The 14,093-nt window shown below is 37.8% G+C and overlaps 4 protein-coding genes across 6 annotated transcripts in view; 2 read left to right on the plus strand and 2 right to left on the minus strand.

Annotated features, from left to right (window-relative positions):
• Nucleotides 1-152: 152 nt before the first annotated feature.
• Nucleotides 153-2,596, minus strand: Maf1 (repressor of RNA polymerase III transcription Maf1). The gene is made up of 5 exons (XM_011302847.1): nt 1,240-2,596; nt 973-1,122; nt 609-890; nt 388-507; nt 153-310 (listed from the first exon to the last, which is right to left on the minus strand). The coding sequence occupies exons 1-5, from the start codon at nt 1,320-1,322 to the stop codon at nt 238-240; spliced, it is 708 nt and encodes a 235-aa protein (XP_011301149.1). The 5' UTR covers nt 1,323-2,596; the 3' UTR covers nt 153-237.
• An 88-nt stretch (nt 2,597-2,684) lies between these two features.
• Wdr59 (WD repeat domain 59) lies at nt 2,685-7,279 on the plus strand. 2 transcript variants are annotated; one of them, XM_011302845.1, is made up of 9 exons: nt 2,685-2,947; nt 3,035-3,084; nt 3,151-3,286; nt 3,765-5,375; nt 5,462-5,808; nt 5,905-6,028; nt 6,280-6,309; nt 6,462-6,876; nt 7,038-7,279. In XM_011302845.1, the coding sequence occupies exons 1-9, from the start codon at nt 2,894-2,896 to the stop codon at nt 7,175-7,177; spliced, it is 2,907 nt and encodes a 968-aa protein (XP_011301147.1). In that variant the 5' UTR covers nt 2,685-2,893; the 3' UTR covers nt 7,178-7,279. The 2 variants fall into 2 exon arrangements, with proteins under 2 accessions (XP_011301147.1, XP_011301148.1); XM_011302846.1 differs by lacking the exon at nt 6,280-6,309 and having other exon boundaries at nt 2,686-2,947.
• Ahcy (adenosylhomocysteinase) lies at nt 7,210-10,203 on the minus strand. 2 transcript variants are annotated; one of them, XM_011302844.1, is made up of 6 exons: nt 10,074-10,203; nt 9,667-9,857; nt 9,077-9,418; nt 8,126-8,734; nt 7,612-8,031; nt 7,210-7,535 (listed from the first exon to the last, which is right to left on the minus strand). In XM_011302844.1, exons 1-5 carry the CDS (start codon nt 10,099-10,101, stop codon nt 7,900-7,902), a joined length of 1,302 nt encoding a protein of 433 aa, XP_011301146.1. In that variant the 5' UTR covers nt 10,102-10,203; the 3' UTR covers nt 7,210-7,535; nt 7,612-7,899. The 2 variants fall into 2 exon arrangements, with proteins under 2 accessions (XP_011301146.1, XP_011301145.1); XM_011302843.1 differs by having other exon boundaries at nt 7,210-7,539.
• Nucleotides 10,204-11,627: 1,424 nt separating this feature from the next.
• Nucleotides 11,628-14,093, plus strand: part of LOC105265443 (glutamate receptor ionotropic, delta-2) — a gene marked incomplete at its 3' end in the record, with an annotated part of 3,677 nt that continues 1,211 nt past the window's right edge. The window contains 5 exon segments of the mRNA XM_011302916.1: nt 11,628-12,092; nt 12,413-12,612; nt 12,895-13,011; nt 13,074-13,477; nt 13,555-13,695. Coding sequence (XP_011301218.1) covers nt 11,628-12,092; nt 12,413-12,612; nt 12,895-13,011; nt 13,074-13,477; nt 13,555-13,695 — 1,327 coding nt within the window.

The raw sequence follows: 14,093 nt of genomic DNA on the forward strand, positions 1-14,093 counted from the left end.
TTCAAACGGAGAATATGAAAACATTTTTTGTTGAAAATTGTAATGAAAAAATTCACCACTTTATCAACGATTTTTTCAAAGCCTCGGGGAAAAGAGGGGAATTACACGAGAATATCTTAGACAGGAAAAATTGAATCAAACTCGAGAACAGATAAATATCATGGGCATTCGATATTCGTCAACTTGTAAACGAAATCAAGGACAGAGACTCAGGCTAATTGAGTTATTCATCGTTATCTAATAACTGTCATCTTCATCCTCGTCCATAGCGAAATCAGAACCGACACCAGAGTCCAAGCCATAAAGAGGACTGCAAAAAAATATCATTAATTAATACCACGTGAATAAAAGGGTTGCATATTAATATCGAAGAATAATCTGCATTACTTTATAGCTCTGCAGGTGAAGAAAACGATTCTCTTGAGTTTTTTATTGTAGAAGAAGTAATTGAAGGACCAGAGGCATCCATCCTCGCCGAATGGATCTGATGCTAGGTCCGGATTATAGCTGAAATGTAAACATTATCTGTTAATAAATTTTTCATGGACTTGGAATTCATGAAATGATTGAATTCCAGTTTGAATTTCAACCATTGAAAAATTTAATACCTGTAAATATCACATTCGTTCATGGATATCTCATCCTCAACAGCAGCCCAGAGTGCTGATCTCAGGGTGCGATAGTGATCCCCAGCCGTTGCACTCAGATTACTGTCAACTGAATTCATAACCCACTGTAGACTCGGTTCTTTGCTAAACTCATGACTCTTTGCATCTGAGAAATCATAATCCGGATGAAACGCTGAGTTGAGTGTCGCTATGAGATAGAACAGGGTCTTGCGGCTTATTGTATCACAGAGTGGTCCGTCCTCATCGCCCGAGATGCTCCGACTAACCAATTAATTAATTAAATTATCATTTATTGTTGATACTGTTTGAAATGAGGATGATGACAGATGACAATGAAAAATACCTGAAGTAGCTTTGAGCTGGGGATGTGCCAAGGGATGTTTGTGGTGGTGATAATGCCTGAAGGTCATGTGGAGTGACTCCCTGCTCGGCGTTGAATCTTTTGTATAATTGTTTGTCGTTGCCAGCCATTTTGCAGGAGTAACTCTCGATCCTTTATCATAAAGTATTAATTAGTTTATTATCAATGACAGATAAATTCTATTCTCCGAGAATCAGATGCTCATATACAAGTTAAAAATTTAATAACTACACAAATATTTTTAAATACCTCCCGATGATTTTGCTGTCACCAGTCTTGATACACAGGGCATTGTTAATGGCCTCGAACCGAGTGCTCTCTAACAGCTTCATGGCTGCTAATTAATTCTCCCCCAAAATGCTATTTATCGTTGAAAACCTCGGTGAGTTGATAGACTTTATCAATCAATCAATCGGATAATCAATAATCAACAATCAACAATTCCCTGGCATTCAACGCGATATTTTGCCGGAGTTATCAGCTCTTCGACAAATCGCAGAATCGTGAGAAAAATTTCTCCTCAAATTTTTATTGAAAAGAAAAATAAAAGGAACAGAAATAAATCTCATCAATTGAATTTTCACCTGTAGCGGAATCAATCACCTCAGTACAGACGAAAAGCTAGGAAATTTAAGGGACTTCTGATACTTATTGTGTCCTTGAGCATTTTTTTTATGAAAATTCCTTTCCTCTTTGAGTGCAGCAATTTGATGGTCGATGTAACGGAGTATTCCTCAGTGCTACACTTTCGGTACATCACAATGATAAATCCCTTTTTTGTTCTATGAATATAATCCAAAAAAAATACCAGAGTTATTGACAAACTGTAGGCGCTCAGTGAAATTTATGATCAATGTATTATTAATGCTGTATCTATTTTTCACTGGAAAAAAAAGTGGACACTGACGTGACGCCAATGAACGACGCACTGAAAGATAACGTACACTCAAAACAAACAGTAGAATTTGTTCAAAAAATGTTACAGCACGAACTCCTCAATCTCGGAAAAAAATTCTCAAAACAATGCCTCCGTTACTCCAATGACAATCTCCTCACGAACAATTCGTTGTTTATCAGTCGATGAATAATCACTCCGCTACTGCCGAAAACAATCCATGATTGAGATCATTTTTTCTCAATGTTTTAACGCACTGAAAATTAACACCCAAAAACACTCCAATACCACAAGTTATTAACAACTCTCCGGTAATTGTAATTATTATCCAACTGCGAAGAGTAGACGCGCAATTTTCCTGATATACAAACCGATGAACCGAGATTTGACTTGAGTCTTGTGTATGTAGTGAAGATGCATATACTGGCAAGTCTACGTGACAGAAATAGCACAAAGGCGTCCTTACGAATCTCTTTTTACTCTCCCCAACCCGCAGGTATTTCTATCTCACTTGCACCCCTGACAGAAATGAAGTTTCACGGTTCTGTCAATTCTCAACACCAAACAATCACGACTATTTTTCCCTTCACCCCTCGCTACAACCAGTACTCCAAATATTTATGGAAAATTCCAGAGATGATGGATTAATTCTGACAGATACTGAAATGACATTCGTAGCAATTACGATGAAAAATTCGTTAATATCAGCTGGTCTGTAATTAGGATAATGTGAGCGCGGTTATTCCCCTTCTCTCTTCATTTTCATACGGGCCGTAGCAACTGCGCGGTGGTTAAACAATTTTGATGGTCATTGCGCACAGCAATGGCGTAGTCCACTCCAAATTCTCATTTTTTTTTTCTTCTCCTGAACATTGAAGAACACATGCGTCTGCATGATTCTTGATTTCCTCAGTGAGCATTCGTGAAAATCAGAAATGAGAGGAGAGAGGTGGGAGCACAGGACAGTGTTTTTTTAACCTCGGAAAATGGTGACGTTTATTTGGTAAAATGTTAAAACGCTGGGGCAGTGACTATGTTGTCACGGAACACCGGGATCTGCAGGTGATTATTTATATTTTCGTACCAAATGTTTTGTAATAGTGGGACGTATTTTGTAATGGATTTTTTTCTTGGATGAATTTGTTGTAGGCGAATACTATGGCTGTCGATGCCACCGGCAGCTATCTTCTTCTCGCTGGGTGAGGACATTGTTTATTGTTTTTTTTTGTTTATTCCATCTATGGTGAGATTTTTTTTTCTTTCAGTCGAAGGTGTTTCGCGGTGAAGCAGCTGAATGAGGGCTCCGATAATCTAAAGAAATTTATGAGACAGAGTAAATATGAAGTTGGATCTGCTGAGTGGAATCCTACGTTACCCAACTGTCATTTGTGCGCTATTTCGGTGAGAAATCTTTGAGACATAACTCCGGTAATGCATTAGAAGGTCACGATCAAATTTCACCGGAATGATTGAATGATCGAATACTTCGTTACTTGAAAATAAAAATAATCTACGAGTTCACCTTCTTGATAACTATTTCGATAGCAGCTGTCGGTGGAAAAACCCCCGAAAAAATTATCAATTAGTTGTTTCCTCCGTATGAGGTCATTTCATCAAAATTAGAAGATTACTCGCTTGCTCTGAAATGTAAACACGTGAGCAATTGCTTCAATTTAACCCCAGCAATTTTTTTTTTATGTGAAAAGAGTTCAAAATATTTTATCGACCTTTTTTGTACAATTATACGATTTGTTGATATATTTCATCATAATAATTACTGAAGAAGGGCCTAAATGTTAGGAAATTAATAAATTATTATATTTTTATTATGAAAATGTATTATCACCCGAGCAAAAAATTATTCCATTATTCCGCACAGAGTAATACTCGAGTGGAAGTCCTGAGCTTCGCAGATGCAGGAGGACAAGATCTCCAGACAACTCACAGTCTGCGAGCTCACACTCGAGTAGTGAGTGATCTCAACTGGCACCCGAAGGAGCCAGACATCTTGGCCTCCTGCAGTATAGACACATTCATTCACATCTGGGACCTGAGGGATCAACGTAGGCCCTCTCTGTCCCTTTCAGCAGTAGCAGGATCGTCTCAAGTGCGATGGAATCCCCTGTCCCCTCACACTCTAGCCACAGCCCACGACGGAGACGTCAAAATCTGGGATCAACGCAAGGGGAACAGCCCAGTGCAGTACATAGCAGCTCACTTAACGAAAATTCATGGTCTGGACTGGTGTCCCTTCCAGCAGAATCAATTAGCAACATCAAGTCAAGACTGTACAGTCAAGATCTTTGATGTAACAAATCCCAGAAGGGCAGAGGGAATTTTAACGACAAATTCTCCAGTCTGGAGAGCCAGATACACGCCCTTTGGAGAGGGTCTAGTGACCATCGTGGTTCCTCAGCTTCGAAGGGGAGAGAATAGTCTCCTCCTGTGGAATACCTCGAACTTCAGTGCCCCGATATACACTTTCGTCGGACACACAGACGTTGTCCTTGAGTTCCAATGGAGATACCAAAAAGTAGATAATAATGATTACGAATTGATCACTTGGTCGAAGGACCAGTGCCTCAGAATATTCAAGATTGATCCATTCTTGAAGAAACTTTGTGGTCATGATATGGATGACACTACCTCAGTATATACGCAGTATTCAGAAGACACTAACCTGAGGAGTCTGAGATCTCCTCAACAAATAACACTCCAAGATCCCCAGAATGAACCTGAAATGAATTTCCCATCGAAATCAGATGGACCAGTCATTCAGAGTGAAATTATAACCGTGGAGAGCGAGAAGGAGGTGCCCTCTCCAACACAACCAAAAACACTCCAGCAAGAGTTCTCATTAATTAATATGAATATTCCTAATATTGAGCTGAATGCCATGGATGCTGTGGAAAGAAGTTGTACAGTTACAGCGAGAAATAAGAACTACAATGTCATCTTGAAAGTTAATTTTCCTGGTAACTATCCCTGCTCTGCCCAGCCAACATTTCAATTCTGCCCAGGAACTACTGTGGATAATACAACGATGGCTAAATTACTCAGGGTATTGAAGCAGACAGCACAGCAAAGGGTGAGGAAGAATAGATCGTGCTTGGAGCCCTGTCTCAGGCAGTTGATAACAACTTTGGAGCAGACCTGTGCCACTGATGAGAGCGAGGTCAATCACATGGGTTATATTCAAGCGAATACGGACTTCTTGGCTTCTTCCAATATTCTATCGAATTATCAAGACACGTACATTCCTTTTCCGAGAACGTCGGGGGCCAAATTTTGTGGGGTTGGAGTGTTGGTGTGCTTTGGAAGATCGACGTACAGTAGGAGAACGTCAGTGAAACCTGATGGGATCACCCCCAGGGCACTTTCTGCTCTGGCAGCGGCCATTGGGAATGGACCCTTTATGAATATGTATTCAGGATCATTTGGACAATCTGCGGACAACATGTCTATCAGCTCTTTTTATTTTCAGGACAGGGTGCGTTGAAGATTTTCTATTAATCATATTTCCTGCAATTTTTTTTTAATCTTTGAGAGAGGAATTTTAAGAGAATGATCTTTCAGCAAAAAACTGGTAGGAGGAATGCGCATGGTTCGAGTAGAACCCAAAGTAGGAGTTGCTACAAGAATTTCTACTCTATAGCAACAATTTACGACGCCTCATCTCTTTTCTTCGTGAATAAAGAACTTGCTGAGAAATATATTATCAACGTCACGGATATTCCAGGGATGTGTCAGCATAATGCCAATGTAGCGGCTGCTCTTGAGAGGCCTGACCTTGTCCAGGCTTGGTACTTAGCTTCTCTGGTGATATCTTCACCCCTGTCCAATAATTCACAGAATTCGTGTTCAATGGATAGTGTACCCCCCTGGCAATTGCATCCATTCGGACAAAACTTAATTCATTCTTTGTGAGTACTAATTTATCACCGGAATTTTCTCAATTTTACCTGCACGGAAATTGAATGGAATAAAAAATAAAATTTATTGAATTGAATTATTTACAGAATTCAGCATTACGCCAATCAATCTGACGTACAAATGGCCGCCATGCTGAGTTGCGCTTTCACTCATCGATCTGAGAATAACGAGAGTAATCAAAATCTTCTTAGTAAATCCATCAACATCAGCGTGAGTATCTCCCACACCTGACGTACAATAAATAATCTGAATGCATGTGGCACCTGATAACAATACCATCATCATTTTTTTGGACTTCTTCGGGTACGACTGAGTGCCTCGAGAACCACAATACAATCTATTATTTTTAATTTTACTGGTACTATCATGTTTATGATTTCGTCAGCACCGGTGATTGAAAAATGTGACAGCGGTATATGATTTCCCATGAAAACTCACGTTTATTCTATGTTTTGTTATAGAGGCTATTCACTGGAAAATGGTGGTTGAAGGTAAGACTGGTTCTCGGGTTCTTCGTCGAGTTGATTTTATTCATTTTTTTACATCTGGAGTGTGTGTGAATGCTCGTTAGAAACCGGAGGAAGTCGTCAACGCCCTGGGTACCCTTCAAAAATGATTTTTTTTTTTTCATTGAATATTTCAGCCAGGGGGTTCACCCTATCACACTATTCATCCAGCAGACACGAACCTCGAGGGTTGGAATTTTCAAAATCTCAAGCAAAATCGTTCAAACTCGTGGTCTGACTCGTTGGATGATTTGAAACTCACTCCAGAGAGCTTTGGAGAAACCGGGAGAAATCTCAAACTTCTCGATGAGAAAAATAATACTTTGTATGATAGCTACAAAAAGGCTTATGCAGAGGTGCTGCACAGGTGGAGGCTTTTAGACGCTAGGGCACAAGTTCTCAAACACGTCAGCTCATCACAACTCGATCCGAATAAAGATGTTGAGTTTCAGAGTGAATGCCACCTTTGCACGAAGACCAGCAGGGGACCACAATGCTCCCATTGCAAAAGATTGACCTTTCAGTGTGTCATTTGTCACATTTCAGTCAGAGGTATGTTTTCATTAATTAAAAAATTTAAAAATCATCACTCGTAAGACCACAAGCGCTTCAAAATTATCGCAATATTTTGATAGCTTCTTTCCCTAGGAATTAGGTCAAATTAAATGATTATTTTGAATGAAGTATTGGTTTTTTTGTCTTGCATTCGTCAGGTCCGAGCAATTTTTGCACTGTCTGCGGTCATGGAGGTCATACACAGCATTTAGCTGCATGGTTCACGAAAGAAAGTGTCTGTCCAACTGGTTGCGGATGTTGTTGTCTGCAGGAAAGTACTTCACTACTTAAGATGTAGATATATGTAATATAAAGAAGAAAGACTGTAAATTAATTATGTTAATGATTGGATTTCACGTACTTCATGGACATTGTGGAATACACATTTTCTTACTGAGTATTATCGAAATATTTTCAATTCTCTCATTCATGATTTGACCTTGCCTCTGAATCAGTTGATTTCCCTTTGCCAAGAAATTGTTCCCTCAGAAATTCCGATTCTTCATGGAAAATTCTTGATTTTTCATCCTCAATGAATTTATCTTTTATGATTTGCGCTTCTTCTTGACCTTCCTGAAGTTTTTTCTCCAGGTGAATGTAATTCGATTTTTTTGTTACGCCATGAATTATTCCAGTCGTTAGGAGAATCCATCTTGCTAACTTGATTTAATTCGTGATTGATTTTTAAAATATTCTTTTGAATATTCAATTATTGGGGATCTTTATACGTACCTTGATACCAGGATGAACGTTGACAGGTGGACCAAATCGTTTCACGCTTTTCTCCCATTCCATGAGATCTTTATCGCTAAGTATTTCACTGATTATCACTTCAATAAATGTAAATAGATAGGAAACAAAAAAGAAGACTGATATTGAGTTGTTGAGTAAAACAAAAAACACTTGAATGAATGAATATTATCTTTATCAATGAAAATGCTCACTTCACAGCACTATTTTCAGTAAAAAAGATCTCTTATCATAATCCACACACGATTGCCATTTCTTTTTAAAATTTATTTAGTATCGGTAGTGGTCGGGTTTGTATGGCCCATTCACAGGAATATCCAGATATTTTGCCTGTTCAGGGGTCAATTTTGTGAGCTTGACGCCTAATTTGTCCAAGTGGAGAGCAGCGACTTCTTCATCCAGCTGGAAAATTATAAAAATAAATAAATTTTCAGATCATGGCACCAATTTTTTGTTTGGAGCATTATTGGAAGAATAAAAAAAAATAATGCTTCACCTTCTTGGGCAGCATATGGACGCCAATGGGGTACGTCCCAGGTTTGGTCCACAGTTCGATCTGTGCTAGGACCTGATTAGTAAAGGAATTGCTCATGACGAAGCTGGAATGGCCAGTGGCGCATCCCAGGTTGACGAGTCTTCCCTCAGCGAGAAGAATGACGTGTCTGCCATTGCTGAGCTTGAATCTATCCACCTGTGGCTTGATGTTGACCTTCTCCACAGCATTTTTCTCCAACCAAGAGACCTGAATCTCACAGTCAAAGTGCCCGATATTGCAGACAATAGCGTCATCAGGCATCGATTCAAAGTGTGAGCCAGTTATGATGTCCTTGCATCCAGTTGTTGTGACAAAAATTTGAGCCTTGGGAGCTGCTTCTTCCATGGTTGTGACTTCGTATCCCTCCATCGCAGCCTGGAGAGCATTTATGGGATCGATTTCTGTGATGATGACACGGCCACCCAAAGTTCGAAGACTCTGAGCACAACCTTTACCCACGTCTCCATATCCTGCCACGACGCAGACTTTTCCTGCGATCATCACATCAGTTGCTCGTTTTATTCCATCGATCAAGGACTCTCGACACCCATAGAGATTATCGAATTTGCTCTGCAAAATTAAATCATTTGCATTGAGAATTTCATAGGCATTTCAATGCATGAATGAAATAAAAGAATTGAAAAAATTTTCATTTGAGAATTTAATTTCTTATCGTTATTCAAGATCTAATTTCTAATCGAAGTACGACTGATGGAAAGATATATTCATTTATCTTAATGATCAATTGATTACGTCGTGAAAATTAATGAAGGTCAATTTCCTGAAAACATAGTAATTAAATTTGGAAATAGGTGATAAGTTGATAATGACTAGATACAAGACGCTAATTTCGTGGATAGTGGTGAAACAATATCGTACGATTGATAAATTGTATCTGATGCAATAACAAACCTTGGTGACAGAGTCATTAACGTTAATGGCTGGGACTTTCAATTTATTCTCTCTGAGCATTTTGTAGAGATTGTGAACACCAGTTGTGGTCTCCTCGGAGATGCCACGGCACTCTTTCAGGTACTCTGGGTATTTAGAATGGACGAGATTAGTGAGATCACCTCCATCATCTAGGATCAGGTTCAAGGGTTTTCCATCCTTGAAGACTAGAGTTTGCTCGATGCACCAGGTGTATTCCTCGTCGGTTTCACCTTTCCAGGCAAAAACTGGAACTCCTGTTTCTGCGATCGCTGCTGCTGCATGATCTTGAGTACTGAAGATGTTACAGGAAGACCATTGTACCTGAATAATTTCATTCAATAAATTTTCAACTCTTCAATCTTTCCATATATTATGAAAAATATGGTAATCGCAATCGAGGAAAAATAGAGCAATGTCGAGAGTTATTTCAATATTTTCTATTATTCTCTTTCCTCGTTTCATGAAGGTCAGTCGCGATAACCTTTTTCAGTCAACAAACGACACCTTTGTCAGATATATTTTAGGAATTATTGTTTGTTCTCCGTTTTATGACGGAAGTTTTAATTCACCTCTGCCCCGAGTTCGGTGAGGGTTTCGATGAGAACAGCTGTTTGTACAGTCATATGAAGACATCCAGCGATTCTCGCACCCTTAAGGATTTTCTGAGGTCCATATTTCCTGCGAATGGCCATGAGTCCCGGCATCTCATTTTCTGCGAGGGTAATTTCCTTTCTGCCGAACCCCGCCAACGAAATATCGGCTAGAAAATAAATAACGGATAATCCATTATTAATTAAAAATCCAGCAACTCCAAAGTCATTTAATAATTCGGTATCAGCCGTTATCGCTGAGTTATTGCCACCACGTGCTCAAGCAGATTGAAATTTTTTTTAATTTGTTGTTCAACTGTTGTAACTGTCGTTGCAGATAAATAATTGGTAATTCAAACAAATTGAGAAAATCGACTTGAACTTACCAACTTTGTAAGTGATTTTTCCAGTCATTTTGATGCTCTCGGAAATAAGTACTGGCGAAATCCCTTTGTTCTTGGAAAATCTCAAGGAATATGGAATTCAACAGCTAGTCCAGGACTGATCTACAATCGCCGGTTGCACGGCTTTTTATTGTTTCAATTTTGGAGCAGCTCGATCGGCAATTCAGAAATATCTGGCAGTGACATCCAGTGGAATCCCAATGATTTTTCATTTTAGAGATAGATGGCTGTGATCCGACGATTTCCAATTGTTTGAAAAATTCTAGAGAAGAAATCTTCAACTTCCGATTTTTTATTACTCACATTTTTTATTAATTTTAAGTTATCGCCATCGTTGAAAAATCGGTTGGACACCGAAAAATCATTATTTCATTCCTTGAAATCGCGTTAATTAATGTTAATTAGTTAAATTAGAATAAATATATAATTCCTCATCTGTCTCCTCTCCATTCGTTGAAAAATTAATTTTCGATTTCAAATAATTTCTGCAATTAAAAAAAATTCAAACTTCAATTAATTTTCGCGCCGATTGCCGTGCTTTTAATTATTGAAAACGTTCGCATTACAGTCAATCCCGGTAATTAAATAAATCTACTTGCTTATTGCTAATTGAATCTGAATATTTCAATTGATTAATTTGTTATTTCAGCCGACCAAAAGTAACTCAAAGAATGAATTGCAAATAATTTCCATTCTTTCATTTATTTGTTATAAAATTCAATTTTTTGGTGTTACAAAATCATTTGAGAACAAGTTTCTACCCCTCTGATATCTCAATTAATTTCTTAATTGATCTTTAATGGAGGAATGCGATATTAATGCTGATTGCAGTGTGGAAAGATGCGCTCAGACGGATTAAATATTTTATAAACCCGAATGACGACCAGAATATGCATATACTGCAAATCTGGTAATGATTATTTTCAATTATTTCTCCAACTTCCACAGTAATTATCAGTTGATTTCTAAAAACAGTAATTTAATTGATGGAGTTACAGTTATTATCATTTGCGCGTTACAACTGCAGCTTGGAAATTCATTAAAAAAATATCTGATCCACTGAATGAATATTATTTCCCTACAGTGGAAATTATAAATCCTTCCTATTACTAAATTCATAATAATACTGATAAGGGATGATAATAGTTGAATTAAATGAATTATGTTGAATTTTTTAAGGGGATAATTCCACTTATTCATGATGTCAAAATTACATTGTGATAAACCGGATGAAATGACTTTAGATTATTTTCTATCCACAAATCATTGATTGCATTCCAATCTCTCGTGTTCACATGTCCGAATGAGAATCGATTTTACGAGGTAGTTCCCATAAAAAATTGAAGAGCATTACATGTAATGTCTAATAAATATGAGAAAAGTAATAACAGTAATATCGATATCTCGTGAGATATAAAAACCGGATCGTCTTATTTCTGAACTCAGTTGACTCGACTGAATGTCTCCGAACCGAGTGTCTGGATTTTCGAAAAAATAATCATGAAAATTCTGAAAAAAATTATAGCAATATCGATCATGTCCAGAATAATCAGCACTGGGTGTGACACGATCCATATGGGAGTATCTCCTGAAAGGAATTTACGGACAGAAAGTTTAGGGCGTTTACTCGATTATATTCTCAGAGAGTACTTTGGTGGTTGCGTTGTAATAACAATTTACGATGACAAGAGCATTGAACAACTGCCTGGTTTTCTCAAGGGCTTGTATTCCAGTCTCCCTTTCGCCTCTTTCATCCAGAGAAGTACAAATGCATCATTGAACCAAGTACCCATTGTCTTCAAGGACAAGTGTTACAATTACATGATTTTTCTGGATGATATCTACAGCATCGAAAAAATTATAGCGAAGGAAACAGTTAATAAAGTTCTCGTCATAACGGAATCGACACCTTGGAAAGTCAAAGAGTTTCTCAAAAGTTTCAGTGCAAGATTTTACGTTAATTTGGTAATTATTACTCACAGCATGAGTAAAAGAACTGAGGTAAATATACTGAATGCTCAATGGATTGGAAATTTTTTTTAGAGAAATCATTGCGTGACTTTTTTAACGTTTTTACAATATCTCATGGAAATTTTGGAGGTTAATTTGTGATAATTACTTGTTAATTAGTTAAATTAGAATAAATTTATAATTCCTCATCTGTCTCCTCTCCATTCGTTGAAAAATTAATTTTCGATTTCAAATAATTTCTGCAATTAAATAAAATCAAACTTCAATTAATTTTCGCGCCGATTGCCGTGCTTAGATTATTATTTTTGTTATTGATGTCAATGAAAATGGATATTTTTCGCGGATTCCAGGAAGGGTCATTTCTCTTGTATACTCATAGGCTGTACACAGATGGAAGTGGTTCGAGTAAACCTGTTCTGCTAACATCCTGGATAAGGGACCACACGACACACAGAAATATCGATCTATTCCCAGAGAAACTCACCGGAGGTTTCAAGGGTCACAGACTATTAATATCAACCGCCCACAAACCGCCCTTCGCAATCAGAACGTAAACATTATTATTTATTTCTTCATTACCCCGTGTATTGAAAAATTCAAGAGGAAACGATGGGAAAATTTCTTGGTGAGGATATCCCTTCGGATTGTCCTTTGATTTTTTAATCCCCAACACATTTGATAAAATTTCATTGACACCTTCACGACGAGAGAAGAATCAGATGGAATCAATGAAGATTTATCTTATAAATTGATTAATCAATAGTGCATTGTCATTTTGTAATTTTTATTCTCTCATTATCATTAATATTGATACATTAATCGATGACTCCAGACGTGGATTGAGTCAAGATCAAATCGCTTGGGATGGAATTGACATCAGGATGATGAGACTTCTGGGAAAAGCTCTGAACTTTACAGCTGAATTCAGAGATCCAACAGCATCATCAAGGTAACCAATCAACAAAAAATATCTCGATGATCCATAATGTTGAATAATAAAATAATTCACAGCCCAACGTACGCTGCACTAATGGACGTGGAGAAAGGTGAGACGAGTGTAGCGATTGGTGGAATTTATGTGACAAATAATGTAACAGGAAGATTGGACAGTTGTTTTTCTCATATGGAGGATTGTGCGGCCTTGATATCAGAGGCATCCTTGGCCCTGCCAAAGTACCGGGCGATAATGGGACCCTTTCAACCAGCTGTATGGGTCCTGGTAATGATGGCTTATGTCATTGCCGTTATTCCCCTGGCTACCAACACAAATTACAGCATATTCTCGCTGGTTACTCATCCCTCGAGATTCATGCACATGATTTGGTATGTCTTCAGTACATTTACCAATAGCTTCGTCGTTAGCAATCCACTTTTGGATACTGGAATTGCTAAGAATTCAACGTCACTTCTAATTGGTAACAATTATCTGCTAAATCCATTATTTCATTTCTCTGGAAATATTTTTATTGGTTATTATTTTTTTTGCTTTCAGGTATTTATTGGGTTTTTACTATCATCATCACGTCGTGCTACACTGGATCCATTATGGCGTTTATCACGGTACCCGTGTTTCCGGAATCCATCGATACACCCGATCAATTAATCGATGAAAATTACGACGTAGGAACTCTCGGTAAAATCTCGCAATTTATCGCCGATTTGTGGTCGTGATTTCCGTCGATTTTTTGGGATTTTTGGAAATGGGCAGTCGTGAAAAATCAGAAAATTAATACCTAGAATAAAATCGCACCTTCGAAACGGTTCTATTGTAAATACTGAAATAACTGCAAAAACACTGAAAAATACCGGTAGCTAAATTATTTAAATTAGAGACATGCAATGACCGGACAAATCGTTAATTGAGTGCTCGAAAAAAGAGAAAGCGAATATATTAAAGATTAAATGTAAATAATAGAACCAGAAAAACATGCACCGTGTTCGAGTCATAAAAATTTCAGCCTATTTCCCGTTTCTTTTTCTGTTCTCTACAAGATCACAAAAAATTTGAAGAACAAAACGGGAATTCTGATG

Source organism: Fopius arisanus, unplaced genomic scaffold (genome assembly GCF_000806365.1).
Source record: "Fopius arisanus strain USDA-PBARC FA_bdor unplaced genomic scaffold, ASM80636v1 scaffold00029, whole genome shotgun sequence".
In the NCBI taxonomy this organism is placed as follows: domain Eukaryota; kingdom Metazoa; phylum Arthropoda; class Insecta; order Hymenoptera; family Braconidae; genus Fopius; species Fopius arisanus.

What these genes read in the sequence shown, in the direction of transcription:
- Wdr59 (XM_011302845.1), top strand. Translation starts at nt 2,894, where the DNA reads ATGTTAAAACGCTGGGGCAGTGACTATGTTGTCACGGAACACCGGGAT. An exon ending in CTTTTTATTTTCAGGACAGG is followed by an intron (nt 5,376 to 5,461) that starts GTGCGTTGAAGA and finishes ATGATCTTTCAG; the next exon opens with CAAAAAACTGGTAGGAGGAA. An exon ending in CAAAACTTAATTCATTCTTT is followed by an intron (nt 5,809 to 5,904) that starts GTGAGTACTAAT and finishes AATTATTTACAG; the next exon opens with AATTCAGCATTACGCCAATC.
- Maf1 (XM_011302847.1), bottom strand. Translation starts at nt 1,322, where the DNA reads ATGAAGCTGTTAGAGAGCACTCGGTTCGAGGCCATTAACAATGCCCTG. An exon ending in GACAGCAAAATCATCGGGAG is followed by an intron (nt 1,123 to 1,239) that starts GTATTTAAAAAT and finishes TTTATGATAAAG; the next exon opens with GATCGAGAGTTACTCCTGCA. An exon ending in CCAGCTCAAAGCTACTTCAG is followed by an intron (nt 891 to 972) that starts GTATTTTTCATT and finishes TTAATTGGTTAG; the next exon opens with TCGGAGCATCTCGGGCGATG.
- Ahcy (XM_011302844.1), bottom strand. Translation starts at nt 10,101, where the DNA reads ATGACTGGAAAAATCACTTACAAAGTTG. An exon ending in TCACCGAACTCGGGGCAGAG is followed by an intron (nt 9,419 to 9,666) that starts GTGAATTAAAAC and finishes GAAATTATTCAG; the next exon opens with GTACAATGGTCTTCCTGTAA. An exon ending in TTAATGACTCTGTCACCAAG is followed by an intron (nt 8,735 to 9,076) that starts GTTTGTTATTGC and finishes TTAATTTTGCAG; the next exon opens with AGCAAATTCGATAATCTCTA.